General features: G+C 41.8%; 1 protein-coding gene across 1 annotated transcript; it reads left to right on the top strand.

The window, feature by feature from the left end:
- On the top strand, positions 1-24,079 carry ttll11 (tubulin tyrosine ligase-like family, member 11). Its single transcript, XM_063478182.1, has 10 exons — positions 1-1,189; positions 6,340-6,439; positions 7,285-7,418; positions 10,134-10,424; positions 10,538-10,822; positions 11,010-11,105; positions 11,192-11,304; positions 17,116-17,361; positions 18,687-18,793; positions 21,052-24,079. The coding sequence occupies exons 1-10, from the start codon at positions 677-679 to the stop codon at positions 21,360-21,362; spliced, it is 2,196 nt and encodes a 731-aa protein (XP_063334252.1). The 5' UTR covers positions 1-676; the 3' UTR covers positions 21,363-24,079.
- The last annotated feature ends 159 nt before the right edge of the window (positions 24,080-24,238 follow it).

Raw genomic sequence — 24,238 nt, forward strand, 5'->3', positions numbered from 1 at the left:
AGCCGTATCGGAATACAGGGAATTACGAGGAACCCCAAAGGCAGCATCAGCTGGGTTCCAAACCAGATGGAGGCTGGGCGACGCGCTGTACACTGGCTTCTGCTGCTTAACAACACAGGGAGGACAACACACACATACTGTAGAGCAGTGGACTGTGGGCTCCGTCGTAACGCTGGGCGCTGCTGTGCTAAGTAGATATCGTTGCTTGTAAGATAAAGTCTATCATGAGTTGAGGGTTAGTGTCTCTAACCGGGCTCCGAGCCATGCGTTAGCCGAATGAAGTTTGACAGGCTAACGTCGGGTTTAGCTCCCTTTAAGGAGCTAGCAGTGTTGGCTACAAGTGCCGCCTGCCTCTAGCTGCCAGCTCGAGAGAACCGCTAGCTGCTCGAAGCTGATAGTTAAATATTGTGACCAGCCGGCTAACACGCTAGCTGTCAAGCCTGGGATGGTCAAGCGTTATCTTGCTCAGTAACGTGTACGTCTGAGGGCATCCCTTTACTCTCTTTGGTTAGCGGGCTGACCGCGGAGAAATGGCTTTCATTTGTTAATTGGCCGTTTAAGCCAGCAATGCGTACTTCATTGTATCTGAACACCGTTAGCTCGCCGGCGTCGGATTACTGCACCCTGTGGCACAGCGGTGCCCTGGCCAGAGGCGTCACACATCGCGTTTCGCATAATGAGTGATCAATATGTCAAGGTTCAAGTCGAGCAAATGAAATCATTTGGCGAAGATGCAGAGAAGGAGGGAGTGGATACAGAAGAGCAGGTGCCGGGTTCCTCTCCTTCTGCCTCTGTCTCACCAGATCATCCCACCGGCACAGATGCATCCAGCACCTCTCTTCCCTGCAAACAAACAGGTAAAAGTCGCAGTAAGCCAGGCAGAGAGGACAAGAGACACACTTCTGATGTGGCATCGCAAGGCTCTGTAGTTTCCTCTGAGAAAAACTTAAACAGACTGGGGTATGAGCGGACGCTTCAAGTCAAGGGAACTGGAAAGATACTGCAGCGGAAGTCAGAGCCCAATGGCAACTATGTCACCATCCACACATCCAAAAACATCGAAGAGATGCGCAGAGAGGAGGGGTTCAAGCTTGCAAAGAAGAGGAGACCTGTGACGGTAGACACTTCAAAAGCCAAAACCTCTTTGGAGGCACTGAAGATAAGCATCAAGCAGCTAAAGTGGAAAGAGGTGTGTTACAAATGGACTGTCTTCTTATGGCTTCTGTACCCATGTGCTCTGTAGGTTTTACTCTTGTGGTAACAGGACAGCTGGTGTAGCCAAGCACCAGTTCATGGAAACATCCAGAGGGAAACCCAAACATCAGCTTCATTCAGGTGGCTGCCCATGTGTAACAACTGGTTTCTTACTGTTGTGTAAGCACGAGCCAACAAGAACCGTGTCTGAAGTATTTAGTTCTACCTTAATCCACCACCTGGCATCTCTAGTCACTTCTTAGTTGTGCCAGAACTGGTGTGACTGGTGGATCCTTGAATTGAGGCTTCTGGTTTTCACTTTGTGCTGAACCACTACAAGTTAAAATACTTTATTTTACTCTGTGTTTAATAGCTGTCCCAAAAGAATCCTATAATTGTAACTACTGCTGCTTATAACCATTACCGCAGTGGACAGTCTTCTCTTCACTTTTCCAGCTCTGCCATTTTATTACAGGGCGTACCTCTATGAATAAATATAAGTCACAAAACTTATATATATTCAGATGATGGACTGAATCTGTGTAGGAGTGTTTGAGGTTGTAAAATAAACTGAGGAAACAGATGACAACAGCAGAACTGATGCAGGAATGAGTGGATTCCTAAAGACAGGCGACTGTTGTCAGTGCTGGTGCTGCTGTATATTTTTCACTGCTAAATGCACTTTAAAAAAAAAAAAAAGAAATGTCATGTGGATTTTTTACCAGCGGCGACAACAAGGCTTGTGTTGTTTTTCCTTTTCTGAGTCATGTCTCCCTGCCTGTGTGCGTGTGTCATCATGGCAAAATGTACTCCTGGAGGCACTTACTGTACCAGGAAGTACGAAGATGGTATTCAGTAATTTGGCTAGTATTTATACTTCTATTTATGGTTATAATCGGTAACATAAACATGTTACAAAAGCACAAGATAAACTCAGAGATCTGATGAGGTGGGTAGCGGAGAGTTGTTTTAGACCAGGATATGTATTTCAATGTGCATATTAGACAAATATGTAGGAATGCTTTCTTGCATTTGCGCAATATCTCTAAAATTAGAAACATCCTGCCTAGAGTGATGCTGAAAAACTAGTTCATGCATTTTTTTACTTCTAGGCTAGACTACTGTAATTTAATTCAGGGTCGTGGGGGGTCTGGAGCTTATCCCAGCTGTCATAATGGGAGAGGCAGGGTACACCCTGGGCAGGTCACCAGTCTGTTGCAGGGCTAACACAAAGAGACAGACAACCATTCAGCCTCATATTCACACCTATGACCAATTTAGAATCATCAGTTAACCCAACCCCAATAACTGCATGACTTTGGACTGTGGGAGGAAGCAGGAGTACCCGGAGAGAACCCATGCAAATACGGGGAGAACATGCAAACTCCACACAAAAAGGTCCCGGCCAAGTGGTGGAGTTGAACTCAGGAGCGTCTTGCTGTGAGGCAACGGTGCTAACCACATTATTATCAGACTCTCCTAAAAACTTACTGAAAAGCCTTCAGTTGATCCAAAATGCTGCACCAAGAGTACTGACAGGGACTAGAAAGAGAGAGCATATTTCTCCCCTATTGGCTTCCCTTCATTGGCTCCCTGTTAAATCCAGAATCAAAGTAAAAATCCTGCTCCTGACATACAAGTTCTAGAATAATCAGGCCCCATCTTGTCTTAAGGACCTTATTGCAATGCATCACCCCTATAGAGTTCTTTGCTCTAAGACTTCAGGCTTACTTGTCATTGTAGAGTATTTAAAAGTAGAATGGGAGGCAGAGCCTTCAGCTTTCAGGCCCCTCTTCTCTGGAACCAGCTCCCAGTTTGGATTTGGGAGAGAGACACCCTCTCTTCTTTTAAAATTAGGCTTGAAACTTTCCTTTTTGATAAAGCTTGTAGTTGGTGCTGGATCAGGTGACCCTGAACCTTTCCTTAGTTATGCTAGGCTGCTGGGGGTTTCCCATGATGCGCTGAGTGTTTCTTGTTCACTCACCTTTTTAACGCTGTGCTTACACACCAGTCTGCATTTAATCATTAGTTATTATTAATATAATGCTCGCTTTCAGTGGATGTCTTTTATCCTGTCTCCCTCCCCTCACCCCCAACTGGTTGCGGCAGATGGCTGTCCCTCCCTGAGCCTGGTTCTGTCAGAGATTTCTTCCTGTTAAAAGGGAGTTTTTCTTGCTCATAGGGGGTTTGTTTGTTGGGATTTTCTCTTTATTATCATAGGGTCCTCACCTTCCAATGATAAAGCGCCTTAAAGCGACTGCTTTTGTGATCTAGCACTACATAATTAAAACTGAATTGAATTAAGAACCAGTTTTAAATTGCCAAAATGTATCAGAATCCGATTCAGTCTCCTCCCTTTTAACAGGAAGAAATCTCTGGACTAGGATCAGGGAGGGGCAGCCATCTGTGAGTGGCTAGAGGGGAGGAAGAATATACTTCTTATTTTTTTCCTTCCTATATCTGTATAAACAGTTGTAAACAGTTGTAAACAGTGGCTTCACATTATTGGCGGTTTTCTACTTTCTATACTGTCATGAAAATCAGAGGCAGACAGATGCACCACATTTAATAGAGCAGGCGTTTACCAACTCCACCCACCCTGTTGTTACATCTGGTTCCCTGTGACTTTGTCCAATTCACCAAAAAGAAATTCAAGTTGACTGGTCCTCATTTTGCCACTGTAGAGATCTTGGAAAGTGAAAATAATCGAGCATCAAGTGGTGCAGTTCTGCCCGAAGAGCCTAACTTGAATGAAAGGTTTAATGCTTTTATTACAGCTTGTTGCCTGGCAGCCACTTTTTTCAGTTGTTTCGTGGACCAAAATCAGTAAATTGGCTAACTGGTAGCTGCAAAGTATAATCACTTTTTATCCTTTAACTATCAAGATGCTACAAGACAGGATTGCCATCAATTTCGCCAGGAGCCTGAGAAATTCTGTCCACATGAGTCCGATGTATGAAATTACAGCGGGTGGTTGATGTGTTCTAATCAACAGCTTTCAAACATTTATGTGCAGCCTACTTGATCCCATTCTTCTTAATCTGAGCTGTAAACACCATCTGTTAATTTTGAATGCGATGCAATTAATACCTGCTATCAGGCATTATTACCCATCTTTCATTATGCATGAGAGGTGAAAAAAGACAATTCGATGAGACAGGAGAAGTAAACACTCCCCTTATCCACAGCAACCAGAGCTCCTTCAGAAAATGACAGACAGAAGGCCTATACATTACCACACCTGGTCTGCACCGTAACCCCCAACAAAGCCGGTGGTGCTTTAGATCTTGTGTCATTTTGAAAGTAGCTGTCAACCACTCTGAAGGGGCTGAAACTGAAGCAGGCAGGCTGGTTTTGCAATTATTAAATGAACATTCTTTCAGTGAGTTGTAAGACACGTAACTTTATGAAATTTGTTTCAGCAACACGTTGAAATAAATTTCATAAAGTTTGTCAACATTTTAGAGACTGATGAGGCTTTTAAGGTGCATCCAGATTGCCACGTCTCTACATCTGCACTGTCAGCTGACTTTCAGCATATGGCATTCTCTTAAACAGTGGGAAATCATTAGCCTTCAAGCTCCTCTAATCCAATCAACTTTTAGTCCTCTTTGTGGGAGAGAGGATGCCAGCGTGAGGGTCAGCTTCGGAATATTAGACTAATGACCGTGCATGTCAACATTTGCGTGGGATTTTCATGAGGACTAAGCTGACGTTCTGAATCGATGCGTATGGATTTCAAAATGCTTCACACCTAAAGGCTTCCTCGGAGCTTCTGTTGGAAACTAAATGCTGTTTACTGGAGGCATGACAGATTGGGTGCAACTTGAAATATCTATGTTGCAGCAACCTATAAGCCAAGTTTGTTTGTTTTTTCCCATTAAAAAGTGGCTCTGAAAGCTAACTTTTCCCATACGTCACATGCTAACCAGTCCATGCAAACACAAGAGGGCTATTTTTATGGTGTGATCCCTGCTCTAAATAATTTGACCTCACTCCCCTGGCATCTGTGTGGCAGGGTTTAGAACCGGTCTCTCTGTTTCTCACTAAGTCATTAATTAGATGTTTATCTTGCAGCGAGGCAGCAGAGTGGGTCAAGTCAAAGTAGAATTTAGGCTCGCGATGGTGTGCTGCTGACTTACCAGTGTAATCTGATAAAGCCCTTATGATGTAATAAAGTCACAGCCTCTGTGACTGAGTTCTTCCCAGCTCCATGTTGATACTTTGAACTTGCCAGCTCTAAAATGTGTGTTTGATTTATCAGCTGTGAGGAATCTTTACAATAAACTATTTATTTGAGCGTTCCTCTCAGTATAAAAAGCTGAGAGTTTAGGGGCTGAAAAACTAAAAATTGTGCACATAATTCATTCTCAGAGTGATTGTTTGTTCATCTTGCTTTTATGTAGCTTTTTTATTGTTAGTTAGTGCTGTGCGATACTGCAGATTTTATATAAAAATAAATACATGGCCAGTATTGCTGATACCACTGCCAATACCGATACTTTTAACTTATAAAGTTGGCTTATGTCGAGTCAATACAAAAGGTTTTAGACATTTTTCATAGTGCATGTTTGAGGTGTATTTTTTCATTTCCAAAAAAATTATTTATGCAACACAATTCAGTGGGCTACATACTGAGGATACAAACAAAGTATCAATCTATCATGCTAGCATCAATCCAATACCAATACCAGCACTGGTGTGTACTAATACTGTGGCTACTATCGACTATTATCAATATTTGGATGGATTCCCCACACCTCTGCTGGGTGGCTTCTGTGTGGTTTGGAGTGTGTGCGTGAGAGTGAGCAGATGAGGTGTAAAGGACAAAACTGTGTTCCCTGTGCCAGCAGGATTTCCTCGCTGTGTAAATCCTCTTTATAGTATCACTTCTCCTCCTCTTTCCAGGCTCTTCACAACATAACACGCACTTACCTGCCATCTTTGGGCAAGATTATCCCCGTTCTCTCGGTTCACTGCGAGGACAAAACACCTTCCTAATGTCCTGAGTAGTCCTAATAGATTAGCCTTCGTTCTTGTTTGCAAACACGAGTTCCTTAATGAACTGTTCTCATCATTCTGTATGTTTTCAGCCCTCTGTTATGTCTCCCTTTCACTGTTCTTTCTTGCTTTTCCCCCCCTCAGTTTCCTTTAGGAAGGCGAACAGCCTGTGATATCTACTGGCACGGCGTTTCCTTTCATGACAATGAAAATATCGTCTCAGGGCAGGTCAACAAGTTCCCAGGTATTTCACAGATTCTTCCTCTCACCTCTTCTTATCTTGATGCCTCACTGTCAACAACATGCTGGAAATACTCCTCAGAGAGATTGGTCCACATTGCTGTTTGAGTACACTGAACTCATTTTCTTGTTCAAGAAACCAGTTTGAGGATATTTGAGGTTTATGACATGAAGCTTTATCCTGCTGGAAGCAGGCACCAGAAGGTGGTTAAATGGTGGTAATAACAGGCTGGACATGGTCAGCGAGAATACTCAGGTAGGCTGTGGTGCCCAAAGAGTGCTAAGAAAATATTCCCCACACCATTACACCACCAGCAACAGCTTGAACTTGATATGAACCAGGATTGATACATGTTTTCATGGTGTTTACACCAAATTCTGACCTCCAACAGGTCACTGGGGTGAATGTCTTTGACTCATCAGACCAGGCAACGTTTTTCCAACCTGCTGTTGTCCAATTTTGTTGAGCGCATGTGAATTTTAGCTTCAGTTTCCTGTTCTTAGCTTACACAAATGCCACATGTTGTGGTCTTCTGCTGCATTTAGTGCATACAGGGATGTTCTTCTGCATACCTTGGTTGTAACTAGTGATTTGAGTTCATTGCCTTCCTATCAGCTCAAAACTGTGTTGGAAAATGATTAAAATCACCTTTCTTTCCCATTCAGATTCCAAATTTGAATTTCACCTGGCTGTCTATATGACTGAATGCACTGATTTGCTCCCATGCGATTGGCTGGTTAGATATTGGTGTTAATGAGCAGTTGAGGAGGTGCACCTAACAAAGTGACCTGTGAGTGTAAATCGTGCCAATCGTGTATTCAGTTTTTTATGTAAAACTGTCCGTGCAGGAATGATCGAAATGCTGCGAAAGATCAACCTCAGCAGAGCAGTTCGGACTATGCAGGAGTTGTTCCCAGAAGAGTACGACTTCTATCCCCGTTCCTGGATCCTGCCTGAGGAGTACCAACTGTTTACCACACAGGTACGTTCAAAATAAATTAAAGAAAATTGACACAAATAAAAATGATGACATTGGATATGAAAACAGTTGTTAAGCGTCTTTACCTGTTTTTCTGTGTAACTATAGAAGGGGAAACATGGAAGCTATGTGTGGCTAGCTTATTTCAGTGAGCTAAAGTCATGCGAATATGATGACAAAAGGTGAGAAATGGAAATTGGAGTTCTTCCAAGATATAATTTTTATACTTTAATCTGGTAAATTGAGTCCAGAAACCTCTTCTCATGTGGGGAAGTAGCAATAATAGTGTCTTGTTTAAAATAAGAAGCAAGGAGGCAATTTAGTTGCTTGTGTTAATAATAAAGCTAAAAGAGACAGATGAGCTGTTATTACCATAAACCAAAACTAGATGTTGGTCAAATGAGAGAAAGTCAAATTGTTAAATGGGTAGGTTGAGTCAACAAAGGCAGACGACAGCAGGCCTTGTAGAAGCATACCAGTGATAAGTGTAGTAGCAGCTATATTAATTTTAGTGCACCAGGTGTCCTACAAAGTGAGTCCAAACACAGCAGCAATGACCTCAATAAATTTATTGAAATGAGTCGTTATTACCTTTTGGGAATGGCTTTAAAATACAAATATAGATGACCGGTTCACTCATGGATGACTCAATGTTTCTTTCAAGTTCTCCAAGTTACCAACTCATATTTTTCTTGGTTTTGTAAATAAAAATGTGTTTTATTATCTGCATATACTGTTTATGCAATATTAAGATTTACAGGAATATCTAATTACAAAAAAAGTTGTATTTTCTTCCAAAATATTAAAATATTAAAATAGCTTGATGATGTATTCAGATGAATACATGGTCAGTTCTTCTAATTGAGATTTCATTGCAACTGTATGTTATGTCCAGCAGAGGGCACCAGAATATTGCTTTTTATCTTATTATAAAACCTTAAGGCCATGACTCAGTATTATAAAACAAATCAGGCTGAAGACAAATATATAGTCAAGACAAATAATAATTCACTGAAAGATTGAATATTCATCTTTAAGGTAGAGGTGAAAGGCTCGGTAATGCAGGTAAATGGAGATAAAGTATCTGAATTTCACGAGTGGGACCACGCCTCCAAACATGCTCCTTCTGGTTTTTATCTATATATGATCCCCCAGTCCTACAAGCTGTTCGTTCTTGTTTACGTGCCCCAACCTACCTCCCCTTTTCACTTCTTCCACTTCTTCACTTCTATCTATCTGCCAGGCCTGGGAGCCGCCGCCAGTCCCCTGCAAGGCCTTCCCCAAACCACAGCTCAATTCATGTTTAAGCCATTCGCCTTTATCTACTAAAACGCTGTCAAACCTAAAATGAGGACGTGGGCCCAGTGAGTGAAATGCGACCTGTTTGTAAACCTCAGATTAACCAAATCTTTGATTACTACTTCCTGTGCAGCTGCAAGTTAAGATAATGAATTTATTTAACTGCACTGCTTATAAAAAATTAAAGGAACACTGTTTAATCAGAGTATAGCATCAGGTCAGTTAAACTCATGGAGTATTGATCTGGTCATTTAAGTAGCAGAGGGGGTTATTAATCAGTTTGAGCTGCTTTGGTGTTAATGAAATTAACAACAGATGCGCTAGAGGGGCAACAATGAGACAGTGGAGGCCACTGACATTTTTTCCCCTCTTCATCTTTTCTGACTGTGTTTTATTTTTTCCATGAGTTTTGCGTTTGGCTAGGGCCAGTGTCACTACTGGTAACATGAACCCCAGAGAAGCTGGCACCTCCTAGCAATACGTACCATTGCCACAAGGGTTTCCAGGAAGCAGCCAGTTACTCTAGGAGAGCTGGACATGGTCGTAGAAGGTCCTTAACCCATCAGCAGGGCCGGTATCTGCTCCTTTATGGAAGGAGGAACAAATGACCTCCAGCAGACCATTGGTGTGAATGTCTTTGAACAGCCAATCAGAAACAGACTTCATGAAGGTGGCCTGAGGGCCCGATGTCCTATAGTGCCATAGTCCAACATCATGGAGCCTGATTGGTATTTGCATAGTGTACCAGAATTGGCAGGTCCAACACTGGTGCCCTGTACTTTTCACAGATGAGAGTAGGTTCCCCCTGAGCACATCTGACAGACGCGAAAGGGTCTGTTGAAGCGATAGAGAACAGGATGCTGCCTGTAACAGCATGTTTGGTGGTGGGACAGTGATGGTCTGGGGAGGCATATCCATGGTGGAACTCACAGACCTCTACAAGCAACGGCACCCTGACTGCCATTACCAGGGACTGGAATGAAATCCTTTGGGCCATTGTAAGGTTGGTGCACTGGATCCAGGGTTCCTGCTGGTGCACGGCAATGTGGTGAGATTATGTAGGCAGTTCTTAGAGGATGAAGAAGCAATGTGTAATCCTTTCATTCCCGACTGATTAACCAGTCCATATCAGTATAGAAAAGACAAATATTTTTTCTTAAATCTTTGAGCAGTGTATATTTCACAAAAAGAAACACCTGAGTAATTCACTACAACTTTTCTCCACCTATCTGTTGCTACTGCTGCTGAGACAATGAACAATAACCGTTTTCTACAGGTTCTATGTGTTTCATAACAAGTTGTTACGTTCCCAGTTCGTGTGGTCTTTCAACAGGCTGTTTCGATACCGCAGCAACAATATAAACATGTTTAAACTTCCTTGACTCACCCTCAGTGGTGTACCTTTTCCCTCTGCTGCAGATTCACATGGTGAAAGAGAAGGATGCTACAGTGAATCCCACTTTCATTGTCAAACCAGACGGCGGCTCTCAGGGGGACGGTATCTACCTCATCCGTGACCCTAGTGACCTCAAGCTCATGACGGGTTCGCAGGCCAAACAGGGCGTAGTCCAGGAGTACATCCAAAAGCCGTTACTTATTGACAAACTTAAGTTCGACATCCGGCTCTACGTGCTTATAAAGTCCTTGGAGCCGTTGGAGATCTACATTGCCAAAGAGGGACTGACACGTTTTTGCACCGAGCCGTATCAGGTAGCCACGATGGTGTCAGCAAACTGTGCCGTGAAGCTGTGACCTTAAAGGTAACAAATTTTGTTCTTTTTGTTTTGTTTTTTCGTTTCGTTTTTTTGTGTGTTTCTGCGAAGGAGCCAAGCCAGAAGAATCTTAGCCACGTCTTCATGCACCTGACAAACTACTCGCTCAACGTCCACAGCGGCAACTTCGTGCACTCAGACAGCCAGAGCACCGGCAGCAAGCGCACTCTCTCCAGTGTGCTGTACAGATTAGCAGCTAAAGGTGTCGACATCAAGAGGGTGTGGTCGGACATCATCGCCCTTGTCATCAAGACTGTCATCGCCGTGGTGCCTGAACTTAGAGTCTACTACCAGGCTGACATACCACCCGGCAAACCAGGACCCACGTGCTTCCAAGTAATTATACAGTAAAAAAATATAAATAAAATAATCAGATAAGATTCACTTTATATTGATCACACGTAGATATTTTCTTAAGCCTTAATTACCTTTTCATCAATCCTCATTATTTGTATATATTTGAGAATTTTAAATGTATATGGTATGGAAAGTATGTTGTTGACATTCTGTGGGTGTGTTTCAGATATTAGGCTTTGACATCTTGCTCATGAAGAACCTAAAGCCCGTACTGTTAGAGGTCAACTCCAACCCTAGTATGAGAATCGAGCATGAGCAGGAGGTAAGAGTGAAATGTCACCAGCAACATCATCATATTATTAAAGCCTCTTATTTCTTTTTGCTGTAAGCAGTACTTGCATTTTTTAGGTGGCACCCGGAGTTTTTGAATATGTTCCCAGTCCGGTGGATGAAGAGGTCAAAGTGGGCGTGATCAGGGACACTCTGCGTCTAATGGATCCAGGCCACAAGAAACCCACAGTGTAAATATATAGACTTGCCTGCACACACACACACGCACACACACACACACACACACACACACACACACACACACACACACACACACACACACACATACAGACGCATGCACAGCCTGAAGTCCTTGCATTCTTGTCTGCATTTTCACTTTTTAAGGACATGATATTTCACTCGTCCCATCCCTCCTCGGAGTCCTGCTCTGCACTGCTCAACAGCTCTCCCTAAGCTTGTTAAATGGAAAAATTAAATTCAGCTGAGCCGTGGTGGAAATTCACACATTACTGTACAAGTCTGGTGGCTCAGTCTCTCTCTGGCTGACTGGCCCTGTGTGGTGCCTGACAATAAATCTCCTCCTACATTAGGTTTTTATTTTTTTTGTTTTCTCACCCTCAGTCTGTTTTTCTTTTATGACAATAGGATTTACAGCTTCTGCTCGGCCACCATCTCAATTTCTTCCGTTTTTTCTCACTTTGCCCATCCTTCCCTCACCTTTTTTTTCTTTACTCTCCTCCTTAGATTATTCTCTTTATCGGAAATTCTGCTTTGTTGTGCAAGTTAGAAAGATCTGGTTAGTCATATTGCCCACATAACTACTAAAGTCATGACCACTAACATGTTAATGTGATTTCCCTATTTTAAATTTAATCTTAGATTCCCATGCATTGCTCTATTTTTGTGCATCGGTGTTCTTAACTCATTCATTGAGCTAATACACTACACCATACACGTTATTATATATTGAAAAGCCAAAGACCCCTGATCCTTTAATCTAAAGTCCCTTACACAATACTGTGCAAAAGTCTCAGTCAACCCTTGTGTCTTCATATTTTGCTTCCAAGGATCCAGACTATGTTATTTTTAGAGTACTCTTGAGCAATAGTTCTCCAGGCTTTTTGAAGGTCTTGCAAAGTTTTTCTTTGGACTTTGGCTGCTTCATCACTCATTTTCAGTCCAGTCTTTGTACCTGACCAGCTCCGAAGGAATGCTTTTTTACTCTCTCTCTTTTTTTTTGTTAAGTCACTGAACACTGATTTATGAAACATTTAAGTATAAAAAGCACCAACAAGGTGATTTCCAAAGAGCTATCAGCTGATAATGTGGCATATCTCAGCATGGTGTGCAGTGTGTCCTTAAAGAATTTGAGGAAACTGGAAAAGTGAAGGACAAAAGAAGTTGAGGGAATAAAAGACTATCTGCAGAAGATGAGCAGTATCTGAAAGTCATGTCCTTGGCTGAGGTTACACCAAATTACACAAGAACTGGACTGAAAATCAGTGGCAACAGATCTAATGGAGTAATGAATCCACTTCATCCCTTAGTGCAGCAATGATCCCAAATATACTGTGAGTGCAGTAAAAGCATACCTGGATACCAAAATAATGAAATGGAGCACTATCAGGTATGTATTGGCCTCCCCATTGCCCAGACTTCAACATTATTGTAGCAGTGTGGGATTATCATGACAGAGAAGAGAACAAAAGGCAGCCAACATCCAAAAAGGAGCTTTGAGTGTCCCCAGAGAAGCGCAGAGAACTATTCCTGAAGACTAAAAGAAATGAGAAGAAAATTTGCCTAAGAGAGTTTGGCCTGTGCTCAAGAGTAAAGGTGGTCATACCAAATATTGATTAATATTGTTAGAATTGTGCTGTTTTTGCCTTATTTGCTGTATTTCCACTTCAATAAATTGCTGCACATACTTCCCATTTTCCTAGCAAAGAAAAGAGAGAGGTGGGTCAAGACTTTTGCACATTATTGCTTGTTTTATATTGGCTTAGAACTTCACATAATAGTATGTGCATGCAGCTGGGTACCAGTAACAAAGTTGTAAGTAAATTATTAAGTACATCTCAGAAAATATATCTCAAATCAGCACCAAAGAAAACTTAATGAAATGATCCTGATATTTTATTTAAGCACGTGATTATTTTAACAGCAGTTATCCAACCATGGTGCATAATTAAAAGGAAGCAAGAAGATTCAGAGTATTTTTAAGTCACGTTGTGATTACACGGAATTGTTCTGTCAGCTGTGCAAATGGTGACTAAGTCGTGTGGTTGAAGAGAGAGTAATGGTAATCATGTCCCAACTAGCCATTGCTAATGTTTATTAAATTAGCCGTTAGATTGGCTCGGCGCCGAAAAATGTAATCATCAGCCAACAACACAGCTGCAAAAACTGAACTCTTTAATCATTCAGCTCCAAACAGTGCGATTGGTGCGATTTAAACAAACTAAACAAACACATTAAATGCCAGTATGTCTGTGTAGGTTCTCAGTCGTCCAGGTCATGGTAGTCTAAGAAGCTTGGAAAGAAAAGCAACTGAACTTCTTTACGTTTCTTGAAGATGTTTCAGCTCTCATCCGAGACGCTTCTTCAGTTCTAAGACCAAATGGTGGAAAGTCCCACGTATGTAAGCCCTAGTGGAAGTTGTCCCTTAAGGCAGCCGTTGACTCACTATTGATCTTGTGACTCATCACATGAACCAAACTGTGACAAAGGCTGTGGGTCATTATCTGCAGAGGTTTCGGTTGAAACTGCTGTGAGACCTTGACTCACCCTATCATGTGACCTATTGAGATCAACTGACACAAGATGTGGATTGTAGGTGGCAGACGGTTGGTGTCTCGAGCTACTCGAGTGGACAGATGTGGAACTAAACAGTTAGACAGTGTAACAGGAGAAAGTCCTGCTAAAGTTAAATGCATTGAACGGGTCAAATCTGATCTATGACTGTACACTGACTATGCAGGTGCTCCAGTATCCGATAATACTTATTTCAGTGCTTTTGCCAGAACCCAGTTAAACTGTTATTTATGATGCTGGATAAAATGTCTAAAGCGGCATTAGGAGGAATATACTTATGGACATTAAGAACTAGGAATTAATCATGGTTTGGCTGGTATTTTAACAGTTTTTGAAGTCACAGTTACTCAAAATTAAAAATCTCAGGGATCTAGTGGATTATAGGTTTGTTAGAGAAATCCTTTCTTGCTTCATACAGATTTGGTGTTTTAGCAGAGGGAACTCACTCTCTTTCTCTTTTTCTAAAATCCTGCAGAATTTGAGATTTATTAACAAGCAGTCTTTCTGGAGCACAAACATTGTTATGGCAGGTTAAGTAATCTGTTTACTGCACAGATGGTCTGCCAATAAGAAAATACGTGCATTGTGTTTGCTGACAGCCGGTCTGCAGTGGGATGGATGAGATCCAGTCAGTCAGAACACAGAGTTCAGACTGAATTCAGCCAAGTATGAATTTTACTGGTTTAAAATGAAGTGAAATGACGGGGGGAGCTGACCAGGCACACACGCTAAAGAGCAGCAGCTGAGTTAAATAAAATACCCCAAAAGCTGTGTTGCTGTTTAAATGATCGAGGTAGGCTTATAGAAGAGAGATAAAGTAAATATGAAATGGCAGAATAGTTGGCGGTGGAGGGAGGAGGGGGGGTAAGTGGCATTTTGGAGAGAAGGGCGAAGAGATAAATGAGGAATTCTAAGAAGAACTGGGTGATGGTATCAGTGACTCTCAGACATGCACTTCTCTCCCCCAGCTCATTAATCCTATGTATGATGTCTCTGAGAGTGATTTATGAGCCATTATGAGAGGTGAGTGCAGTGAGAACAAAAAAAAAAGTGAGATCCGTGGCCATACCTAAAATAGAGGGCGAGGCACATTATTAGAAAAGCATCATCTGCAAAGGAAAGAAGCTGGATGGAGGGAAGTGAATTGTTTTTAAAGTTGAGGCTTTTTCTCCAGCTTTCCTACTGGGAAAAGAAAATGCTTGCTTTCTGACAATCTAATTATTTACACGGACACACACACACATCAAGATAAAAAAGGTTCCCATTGTCAGTTAATGACAACAAATTGGGTACATACGCTTTGCCTTCTGTGTGTCTTTTTTTAAAAACCTCCCATTTTTCACCTTTTCCTCCTTCGCTTCACCACCCATCAGCTTTTCTCTCCCTCTGCAGGAATGTTTGTAGACATTCGCCTCACTGTCTGTCTGCCTGTCAGCTTCTGTTGAAGACGTGTCCGTTTTTAGCAGAGCCTGTCCTGTCTAAATAGATGTGGGTGGCGTCCTGGCTTCGAGGGATGATTGATTCTATTAAACATTCAGCAGCGCTCGCTCAGTGCCATTCACACTGCTTACTAATTCATGGAGAATGAAACGGCCTCATAAAAAGTCGGCGGTGTTTTTATCCCCTTGAGTGTTGCCTTTTGTTGTATGCGTGTCTTGATGCACATGTGCACGATTGCAGTTGTGCTTTTAGCCCCTGCTGCAAACTCGCACAGGTGTTCTTTACTTATTCTGGCTTTTAGTTAAGTTTCTTTTATAGGGGTGTTTTAAGGTCACAGCACTTCATGTTCCAAAAAGGAATGATGAAGGTATAATTTGTTCTGACCTGCCAGGTGAGAGCGAGGGAAGTTGTCAGTCAAGCACAGTGTGTACACACCCAAAAGAGCTCCCAAGGACAGAAACGCACAATCCTTGCAGTTTACGTTAATTCCCTGTAAAAAGCATCCTGTCCCTCAGGAATATTACAGTGGGATAGCTGGTAGAAGGGACAGAGTGACAGTAAAATGGAGAAAACATGACATGACGGATTTTGAATTTGCAGCATGGTAACTAATCATAGCTGACTTTTTTTCTTTCCCTAAGGATTATCTTTATAACAGATGAATGTAAGAATTAAAAAAATTGTACTATTATCCATCACAGTTTTCCATTTATCTAATATTCATATATTCATTGTTTCGTCTGACAAGCAGAAGGATCTGAGATTTTAAAGTAGATGGATTAGTCTTGGTGTCACTTGTTTTTTGAAAGAAGAGCAGATTTGTTTTCATCTGATAAAATATTGGGCACCTTGAACGTGCATTAGCAGTGGAAAAAACTTGTGTTCAGGATTCTGCTCTTTTGAAGTTTTGACCATTAATGGACCATTGTTCTACAGTGTGTCTTTTTCCTGTCTTCCCCCCTTCACCCCTAACCGGTCGTGGCAGATGGCAGCTCCTCCCTGAGCCTGGTTCTGCCAGAGCTTTCTTCCTGTTAAGAGTTTTTCCTTCCCACTGTCACCAACTGCTTGTTCATAGTGGGTTGTTTGATTGTTGGTGTTTTCTCTGTATTATTGTAGAGTCTTTACCTTCCAATATACAGACCTTCGAGGTGACTGTTGTTGTGATTTGGCGCTGTATAAATAAAATTGAATTGCAACCTAATTACCGGTGTTATAAAGCAACATGCAGGCTAATCAGGTTGTTTTTAGTCTGTGTATGTTGATAACAAGTTGGTACTGTATTGCTTGCATGGAAGCACTTCAGTGTACTGTTTTCTGATCCAGCTTTTGTGTAACAGGAGGTCGATGGACTGAATCAAAGGTTCACAGACTTCTTTTGGTCACTTTAAGTAAACTGGTATGAGTGCTTTTATGTTGGTCTGCTTAATTCAAAGCATCATAAATGAACTTCTAAAAGCACAGCTCGTCCATCACCTAAGGTTGAAATTGAGTTGATGTTTTTACTGAGTAATAGAGAACAGTGTATAGCCTGGTGGAGGATGAGTCTCATGTTGCTTCTATCAAACGACCAATCCTATCTGGACCATTTAACTTATTTGCTTTTCCAAATTTAGTGACAAGTATCAACTTTTTCGTCAATATGAAATCAACCCTTTCATTTTGAATCTCTTTCTTGTATCTGCACCTTGTTGGTTTAATGTTCACCAAGCTTGAAAATGAATCCGTTCATTAATTTAAATTAAAGCTGTTTTGCTTTTCTTTGTTTTTTTCCTGTTACTCTACACCAACAGTCCCCAACAGAGGGCCGGTGGGTTTGAACAAGGAGAAGAGATTCCCATGGAAGAAGAAACACAAGAGAAGAGCCAAGATGAAACGGGAACTTTGCCTTCGCTGTGTCTGAAGCAGGTCTACCCAAAGTACTCCAAGCAGTTCAACTACCTGCGGCTAGTGGAGCGAATCGCAGCTCTCTTCATACGCTTCCTTGGTGTGAAGGGCAACATGCGCCTTGGCCCCACTGCCTTTCGGACCTTCATCAGGTAGGTACTATTATTTATTACTACCACCAAGGAGGTTATGTTTTTGGCGGTGTTTGATTGTGTGCCATTCTTTCTGATCCTCATGAAGCTTTGTAGGGGAGTACAGCGGGCACCTCTTACAATCCATTAAAATGTGGCTTAAATCCACCAACGTCTTCAAAGTCAACTTAATGATTTATTGGTAGAAAATTGACACAAGGCCTTATAACTTATGATTCTTACAAGCGTGGTGTGTATTGTCAAGCTATATAAAGTACAGAATAAAGATTTAAATTGATATGTGACATTTGACCTCTGACCTCTCCTTCAAAATCAATAGACTGATCGATCTGAAGGTCAGAGTGATAATAATGCTATATAGAGCTATTTAAAACTGTTTCTCACTGCCATTGTTTGCATTGACAACATATAGGCATATAGGGAATGATGGATGGTTGAATCTAAATATCATGTTTCTTTGGACTTCTGACCTCTTTAAGGTCAAATAAGGCAAAGTTTCAAAAATGTCTTTCATCCTTAAAACTATGCTTACAGTCCTGCTGCCTCTGTTTGCATTGGTAATACACAGGAAGTGATACGGGTATATGGGGATTCTGATATCACAATCTAAATACCTTTTTACATTTGACCTCTGACCTCGCTTTTACATTACATATCTGCTTTGTGGTTAAGTTGACCCCAAAATTTGTTCTGTCTTTAAAGAAAGGATTGTCAAGAGAATGAGCTGCTGAAGGTTAACACACTCAGTGCTTATTGTTATAAAAGTACATCTGTTTCTTTATACATAACTGCCCATGAAAGCTGTATGTAAATAAAATCACATACAGTGATTCAGCAGTGTTGGAACATGGGCAACAAATGACTGAAGAGTTGTGTGGTGCTAACAAAAGAACCTGGTGGAACATCTCCCAACTAAAGAGGTTAATAAGTGACATGAAGAGAGAATCCCAGAGAGGCGAGTCATGCAGAAGGAAAGATGCCAAAGGGGGTTCACCGTGCTGTGGAAAACTGCTTTAGGGTAAATCTTGCACAATTCATGCTTCTCAACATAAAACTGCAAATCTGGAATTTCGATGATATGCTTTACATAATATATATATATATAAATAAATAAATAAATTTGAGATCAATATTTTTCCATATCTAAGGAGGAAGGCTGGAATCTAATATTCAGTGGTTGTGGTCTTTGAATCTCCCTTCATTTATTTAAAGGAAGCATGAATGTTGAATGCTTTCTACAGGTTTCAGAGCAACCACACGATGTGTTTGTAAGCTAAGGCCTTGCATTATGGAGCTTATTTTAGATTTCCTGTAATGTTTTTTAGGACTTGTAAACTGAGTGGCAGCAACTTCTCAATGGCTTCAGTGGACATCCTCTACATAGACATCACACGCCGCTGGTCAGGCGCGACGCCCGACTCCAGAGAAGCAGGTAACGCCATACTCACAAACGCACAATAAATTATCACAAAGGGAAAAAATATGTGGAGGACAGAGAGCACGGGCATCCTCGAGACTCGGAGCAAATACTGTGCTTGGAGATAATTGCTTGTCATTCTTTGTCAGATTTCCTCTGACACTGTAATTGAAATGAGCAAAGATCAGAATGTGACAATGGAGAAGACTACCCGACATGAATTATTCAGACGTTGCACCTTCCGAGGAATGTTTGCGAGGCGGAGCGGATGGATGGAGATCACATGGACGAGCATGGAGGGGCCTGTACGGAGGAGATTGTGGACTGAATTTAGAATAAGCTCATACGTATTCAGGAAGGCTGGAGTCAGCGTCTGTTATTGTGTGTGTGGGTGCACTGGAGGACTTGTAAGGGACCAAGAACTGGGATAAAACTTAGGATTCACAAATATATCTATTCCAGTTAGACTTGGGATATGCGACAAATTTAAAAAAAAATTACATCTAAATGTTTTCTTGCACTATGGATCTCTTCGATTTCTAGGTGGAGAACAGAGAAAGTAGAAAAATCTGTAAAACCTAAAATTCAAGTGAGAGTCTTCAGAGATGGAGGTTGGACTTTCCTCTTGTCTCATTAAATCATTTAACTGAGTTATGCTTTAAAAAATGATTCCAGCCTCTTCAAGGCTACAACAAACATTTTTTATGTGTTATGATTACATATATAAGTTGTTCTACTCAACCTACAAACTACTGTAAAATATCCACTTTCAAGGTTTAGATGATATCATTCAAATTTAAGAGTATGATATTCAGACTTTGTATTGCATTACTATTAATACACTTTGTTCACCACTGAACAACCAGTTGTTAATGAAACTAGCCTCAGTCACAGGCTGATCGTAGAGATGTCCCAACACTTACTGTAAATCCTTACAAGTACAAAACTGTATAAATGCTGGCAATGGTGTCATCCTCTTGCGTAGGCTATGCCATAGATTCACCGTAGAAACGTAATTCAGGCGTGAGGCCTCACTGGCTGGTGACCCCTGGCAGCCTCCAGCTGCTAAAATGTGCATTCCATGATTGGTTAGCAGGTGGTTGCTAGGGGTTTACACCAGGTTAAATTGGTCTCTAAGGGAGTGCTATAGTAGCTAGCAGATTGCCTCTGTTGCCCATAGTTTGCATGGAAGATGCTGACTTGCCTGCAGAACCTCAGCATTTTCTCTCTGAGCTGCAGTGAAGTTCAAAGTAAAAGTTGTCCCTTTGTTGCGTCAACACTTTTCAAAAGGTGCAGGTTTCACTTTTAAGGCGAACAATCTCTGTTTCAAGTTTGTTTCCCACTTTTCATAGCTTTGCTACCGCTTGGCAAGTAGTAGGAGTCTTTGCAGACCACATCGGGATCTTTAACACAAACTCAGAGCGACCATGGCAACCTGCCAGCGAGCAAAGCAACTACAAGCCTTTATGCCTTTTCAACCAGCCTCACACTAACGCCTCCCAGCAACCTTCCAGCAAACACTCACCAGGTCAGGGAATACACTTTTACCTAGAGATTGGTGGTTGCTAGGGGGTCGGCAACCAGTCTCCAGGCCTGTATGACTATACAATATAATTTGAGCAAACGCTGAATACTCTAACCTTCATAACGATAAGACCGTTGTAGGACTGTTGCATTACACAATGAGTCAACCATTTTTTTTTAAAGAACTGTGACTATGCAGACATTTTTAAATCTAATAGGCTAACAGCAAACATTTCAACATTCATTAACTGTGGGCTGAAGGTGTCGACTGAAAAAGTGAAAGTTGTGCAAAATTAGATTTCTATCTGGATTAAACAGAAGCACAGACCTCGGTCAAAGCTCCGCTCTCTGTTCTAATGTGCAATCAAACGCCTCGTTAACAACCCAGCTTGATATTTTTTGTCAGAACAGTTTGGATCATTAAAAGCTTCTTCTTCTGCCCATGTGTTCCACTTCGCTGGCAGGTCTTTGCATAACAGCCAAGGTAATTAGGGCCCTTTAGAGGTGGTGACAGGTAGATTTTGTTACCTTTGGACAAGACCAGACTAGCTTTCCTCAGTTCTTTCCCATCCTTTTGCTAAGCTAATCTAACTCACAGCTCACAGCGGTTTCATAGTTGCTGATCTTCATAAAGCTGCTAAGGTTCTTTAGGGAAATGTCAAGCTCTTCTCTGTGTTAGAATTGCTAGTTTATCACCTAGTAGCAGTATGAAAATACTGACTTAATGAACCTGGCCTTCTGCTTCACAGGGATGGGCTTGCAGGCGTTCGTCGAAGCCTTTTTCTACTTGGCAGCTCGCAGGTTCAAATCCCTGGCACTGAGGGAGCAGGTAGTGTCACTGCTGGAGCTGTGCGAGTCTCAGCTCGGGCCTCAGTCGGGCGTCGAGGAGAGGCGCTCTCTGAGCTGCAGCAGGGCGCTGCCGCGAACCGTCAAAACTCAGACGCCGTGCCTCGCCAACCCTCAGCTCAGCTCTCCGGCTCCCCTCCGAAGGGCGGCCAGCCAGGACCACCGGCATCAAAGATTCAAGCCTCGCTCGCTCAGAGCAAATGTGGAGAACTGATGAGAGGGAACTAGTCATCCAACCCCCCCCCCCCCCCCCCCCCAAACACTGCCTTTAGCATTCTCCACAGGAGCAGAGGAGTTAGGTGTCCACCCCTCCTCTGCAGCCCCAGAGAAGGACGAGCCGAAGCCCTGCTGGCTGACTCGCAGGAGGACTGTTCTCTTACTGATTGCTTTTTCTTCAGAGGAGGAAGATGCCCGCAGGGGGTTGTTGGAATGGAAATGGAAGAAGATATAAGGAGGTCGGTGCATTTCCTCCCATCCTCCCGGTAGGATCATATATGAAGAACACGATCCGGTCAGGAGGAGGAAATGGCTGCTTTTAATTGACTTACTGATTCTAGAAGGCAGCTATATGCCTCCCTTTCACATTTGTCTGGTAACTCTTACGGTAAAACAAACTTTCTTTTCAGGGATAACATTAGATGCTCCACTTGAATCGATCCACACATCACACATAAAATAAGGAAAAGGGAGAATCCTCAGTGTATTATGTTCTTGAATTTGCACAGCAAATATTTCAGCTATATTACTTTTGCACAGAAATGGACGTGACTGGGCATTTGTGCGCTCACTGTTTGAACTTGTGTGTGTGCGCGTGTGTGGTCACCGCTGTATTTATTTGCGTTTAGCTTAGCGGCGAAAGCCTGTTGACAGTGAGCGGCTCAGCTGTGCGCCTTCCACGAGCCCATTAGCGACGAGTTAAGTGAATAAGTATTCAAAGGGAAAAAGGGCCGCGCGGCCACTTATCCTCTTTCAGTTCAAGCAGCTATTCCAGTCAGGCAGCCGCAAGACCTCCAGCCATTATGTTCTTTAGAATGTAGCCACACAACTGCCATTGGACGTAGATGTCTAGAAATAATTGCATGGCAAAAATGTTTTACAGATTCTTAAATGAGATTTGGTTAGAAAACCGAATGCCTCATAATTCCAGAGTAAAATGGCAGCTGCTGCTGGAAGGTCGCTTGTCTTTTTCTTTTTCTTTTATGCTAAAATTACTAAACCAATGAAAGAAGTGCAGTGTGGGCAGCTTGTGGAAAACAGACTGAACTAAATATTTAAGAGATTTCTGCTACACATACTGTAGGGCTAACTTATTTACTGTATTCATGATGTGAAGTAGATGTATGAGGTATTAAACACTGGCACATAACATGAATGACATGTATTGATAACACTATCAAACGAAATAAACACATTTTGCTCTTTGAACTGGAGATGTGTGGGTTCGTGCAGCCGTGATAACGACCTGATGTTAATGTACGACTCGTGTGTGCGCCATTGTTATCGCACCTTGGAGCGAATTCACCTGTGAGCTCATTAAAGGGCACCATTTGTCGCACATAATGGCACCGGGGTTGGCACTCTGAGTTGTTTACGCCGCCGTCTTCAACGAGGCTGATGGATGAATTTAAAAACGGCTCGCTTTTTACTCGCTTTAAGACGGCAGATCTGTTTCACAGCACAGCCATCTGCCAATGTTTCCCCGACCTTCTGTTGCAGAGGCTGCCAGTGCCAGCTGATGCTGCAGCTCCGCCATCTTTAGTCATCACGGTTCTTTTGTCGCTGCTGCTAATAACCAGCGGTGCTCCGAAGCGCTTGCTTGTGACCCCAGTTGGTGTGTGTAAAAGTACAGATTGGAAGAGTGTCATTACAATTATATCTTTAAATTCAAGTTCATCACTCTGTGCTTGCTTTGTTAGTTGTTGTTCTGTGTTAAGAGCCAGCCCGTGGGTTTCTCGTTTATAAAATGAAAAGGCTCGTCACATACAGTACCGTGCAAAAATCTTGTGGCACCCCTCATTTCTTTCTGTTTTGCTAGAAAAATTGAGAATCGATGCAGGGTATTATTCAAATGTTCAAATATAAATGAAGTAACGGTATATGAAACACAAATAATCACACAACTTCAGCTTTTTCTCCATTTCCTTTCCTTAACAGTGGCATATTCTTCTTCTGATAAGGCTTTGGAAAACACCAGATGCATCAATTGGAGCTTTTTTTGTTTGTTGTTTTTTTAAGGCTAGCTACTTCTTTTACTTCTTTTTGTCTTGTACTTCCTCAAATTTTTTAATGACAGTGCACACCATGCTGGAAAATGCCACATTTTCAGCTAATAGCTCTTTGAGAATCACTTTGTTGGTGAAACAGTACTATTTTAAGTCTGTCAAACTGTATTATCTTTGGCAATTTTCAGTATGTTGCGCTAATTAGCTAGGAAATCTGAATCTAGGAAATTAGATAGGATCTTCCACGATCTCCTTGCTGTGATTTTCAAAATTAGTTAGTTATTATGAACACAGAAAAATCTGGGCAGATTTTGATCCACTGTGCAATATCCAGGAAGTGTCTGTTTTTTTTTGTTTGTTTTTTTAATGAAGCATTTTAGTTAGATCAAAACTGGATTGAAGGGGAAATGATGTATGTATGAGATGGAAACCATCTCATCTGAAGCAGGTGACTGTGTTTTTTCAACTTTTGTTATCGTTGAATCCTGAATCTGACCACTGGGCACCGGTAAGGCTAGTTATTAGTAGTAATAATGCTTTTTTTGTAGTTTAGAGTTTTACAAGCCTGACATGCTGAACATGTGCCTTTGCTGCAGGGAGACACTTGTTCCACTTGGGAAAAGAAATAAGTGAGCTTCACAGAGAACAAGAAGGCCTTTCCTGTAAAACACACCAGTTTGTGAGGTTGGCTGTTTACAAATAAACCTAATACAACTTGAATATTTTCAAAGTACATTTCTATTTTCTTTCTGTTGCACTTAAAACAGTTATGAGGTTTTTTTTAAATATAACTTTCAGCTCACTTTACAGGAATTTCAACAAAATTGCTACAAGCTTCAGGCCTGTTTTAATTTTTTACCCGATGTGG

Source organism: Pelmatolapia mariae, linkage group LG7, assembly GCF_036321145.2.
Source record: "Pelmatolapia mariae isolate MD_Pm_ZW linkage group LG7, Pm_UMD_F_2, whole genome shotgun sequence".
Lineage (NCBI taxonomy): Eukaryota > Metazoa > Chordata > Actinopteri > Cichliformes > Cichlidae > Pelmatolapia > Pelmatolapia mariae.

What these genes read in the sequence shown, in the direction of transcription:
- ttll11 (XM_063478182.1), top strand. Translation starts at nt 677, where the DNA reads ATGAGTGATCAATATGTCAAGGTTCAAGTCGAGCAAATGAAATCATTT. An exon ending in TTTGCACCGAGCCGTATCAG is followed by an intron (nt 10,425 to 10,537) that starts GTAGCCACGATG and finishes GTTTCTGCGAAG; the next exon opens with GAGCCAAGCCAGAAGAATCT. An exon ending in GGCCACAAGAAACCCACAGT is followed by an intron (nt 11,305 to 17,115) that starts GTAAATATATAG and finishes CTACACCAACAG; the next exon opens with TCCCCAACAGAGGGCCGGTG.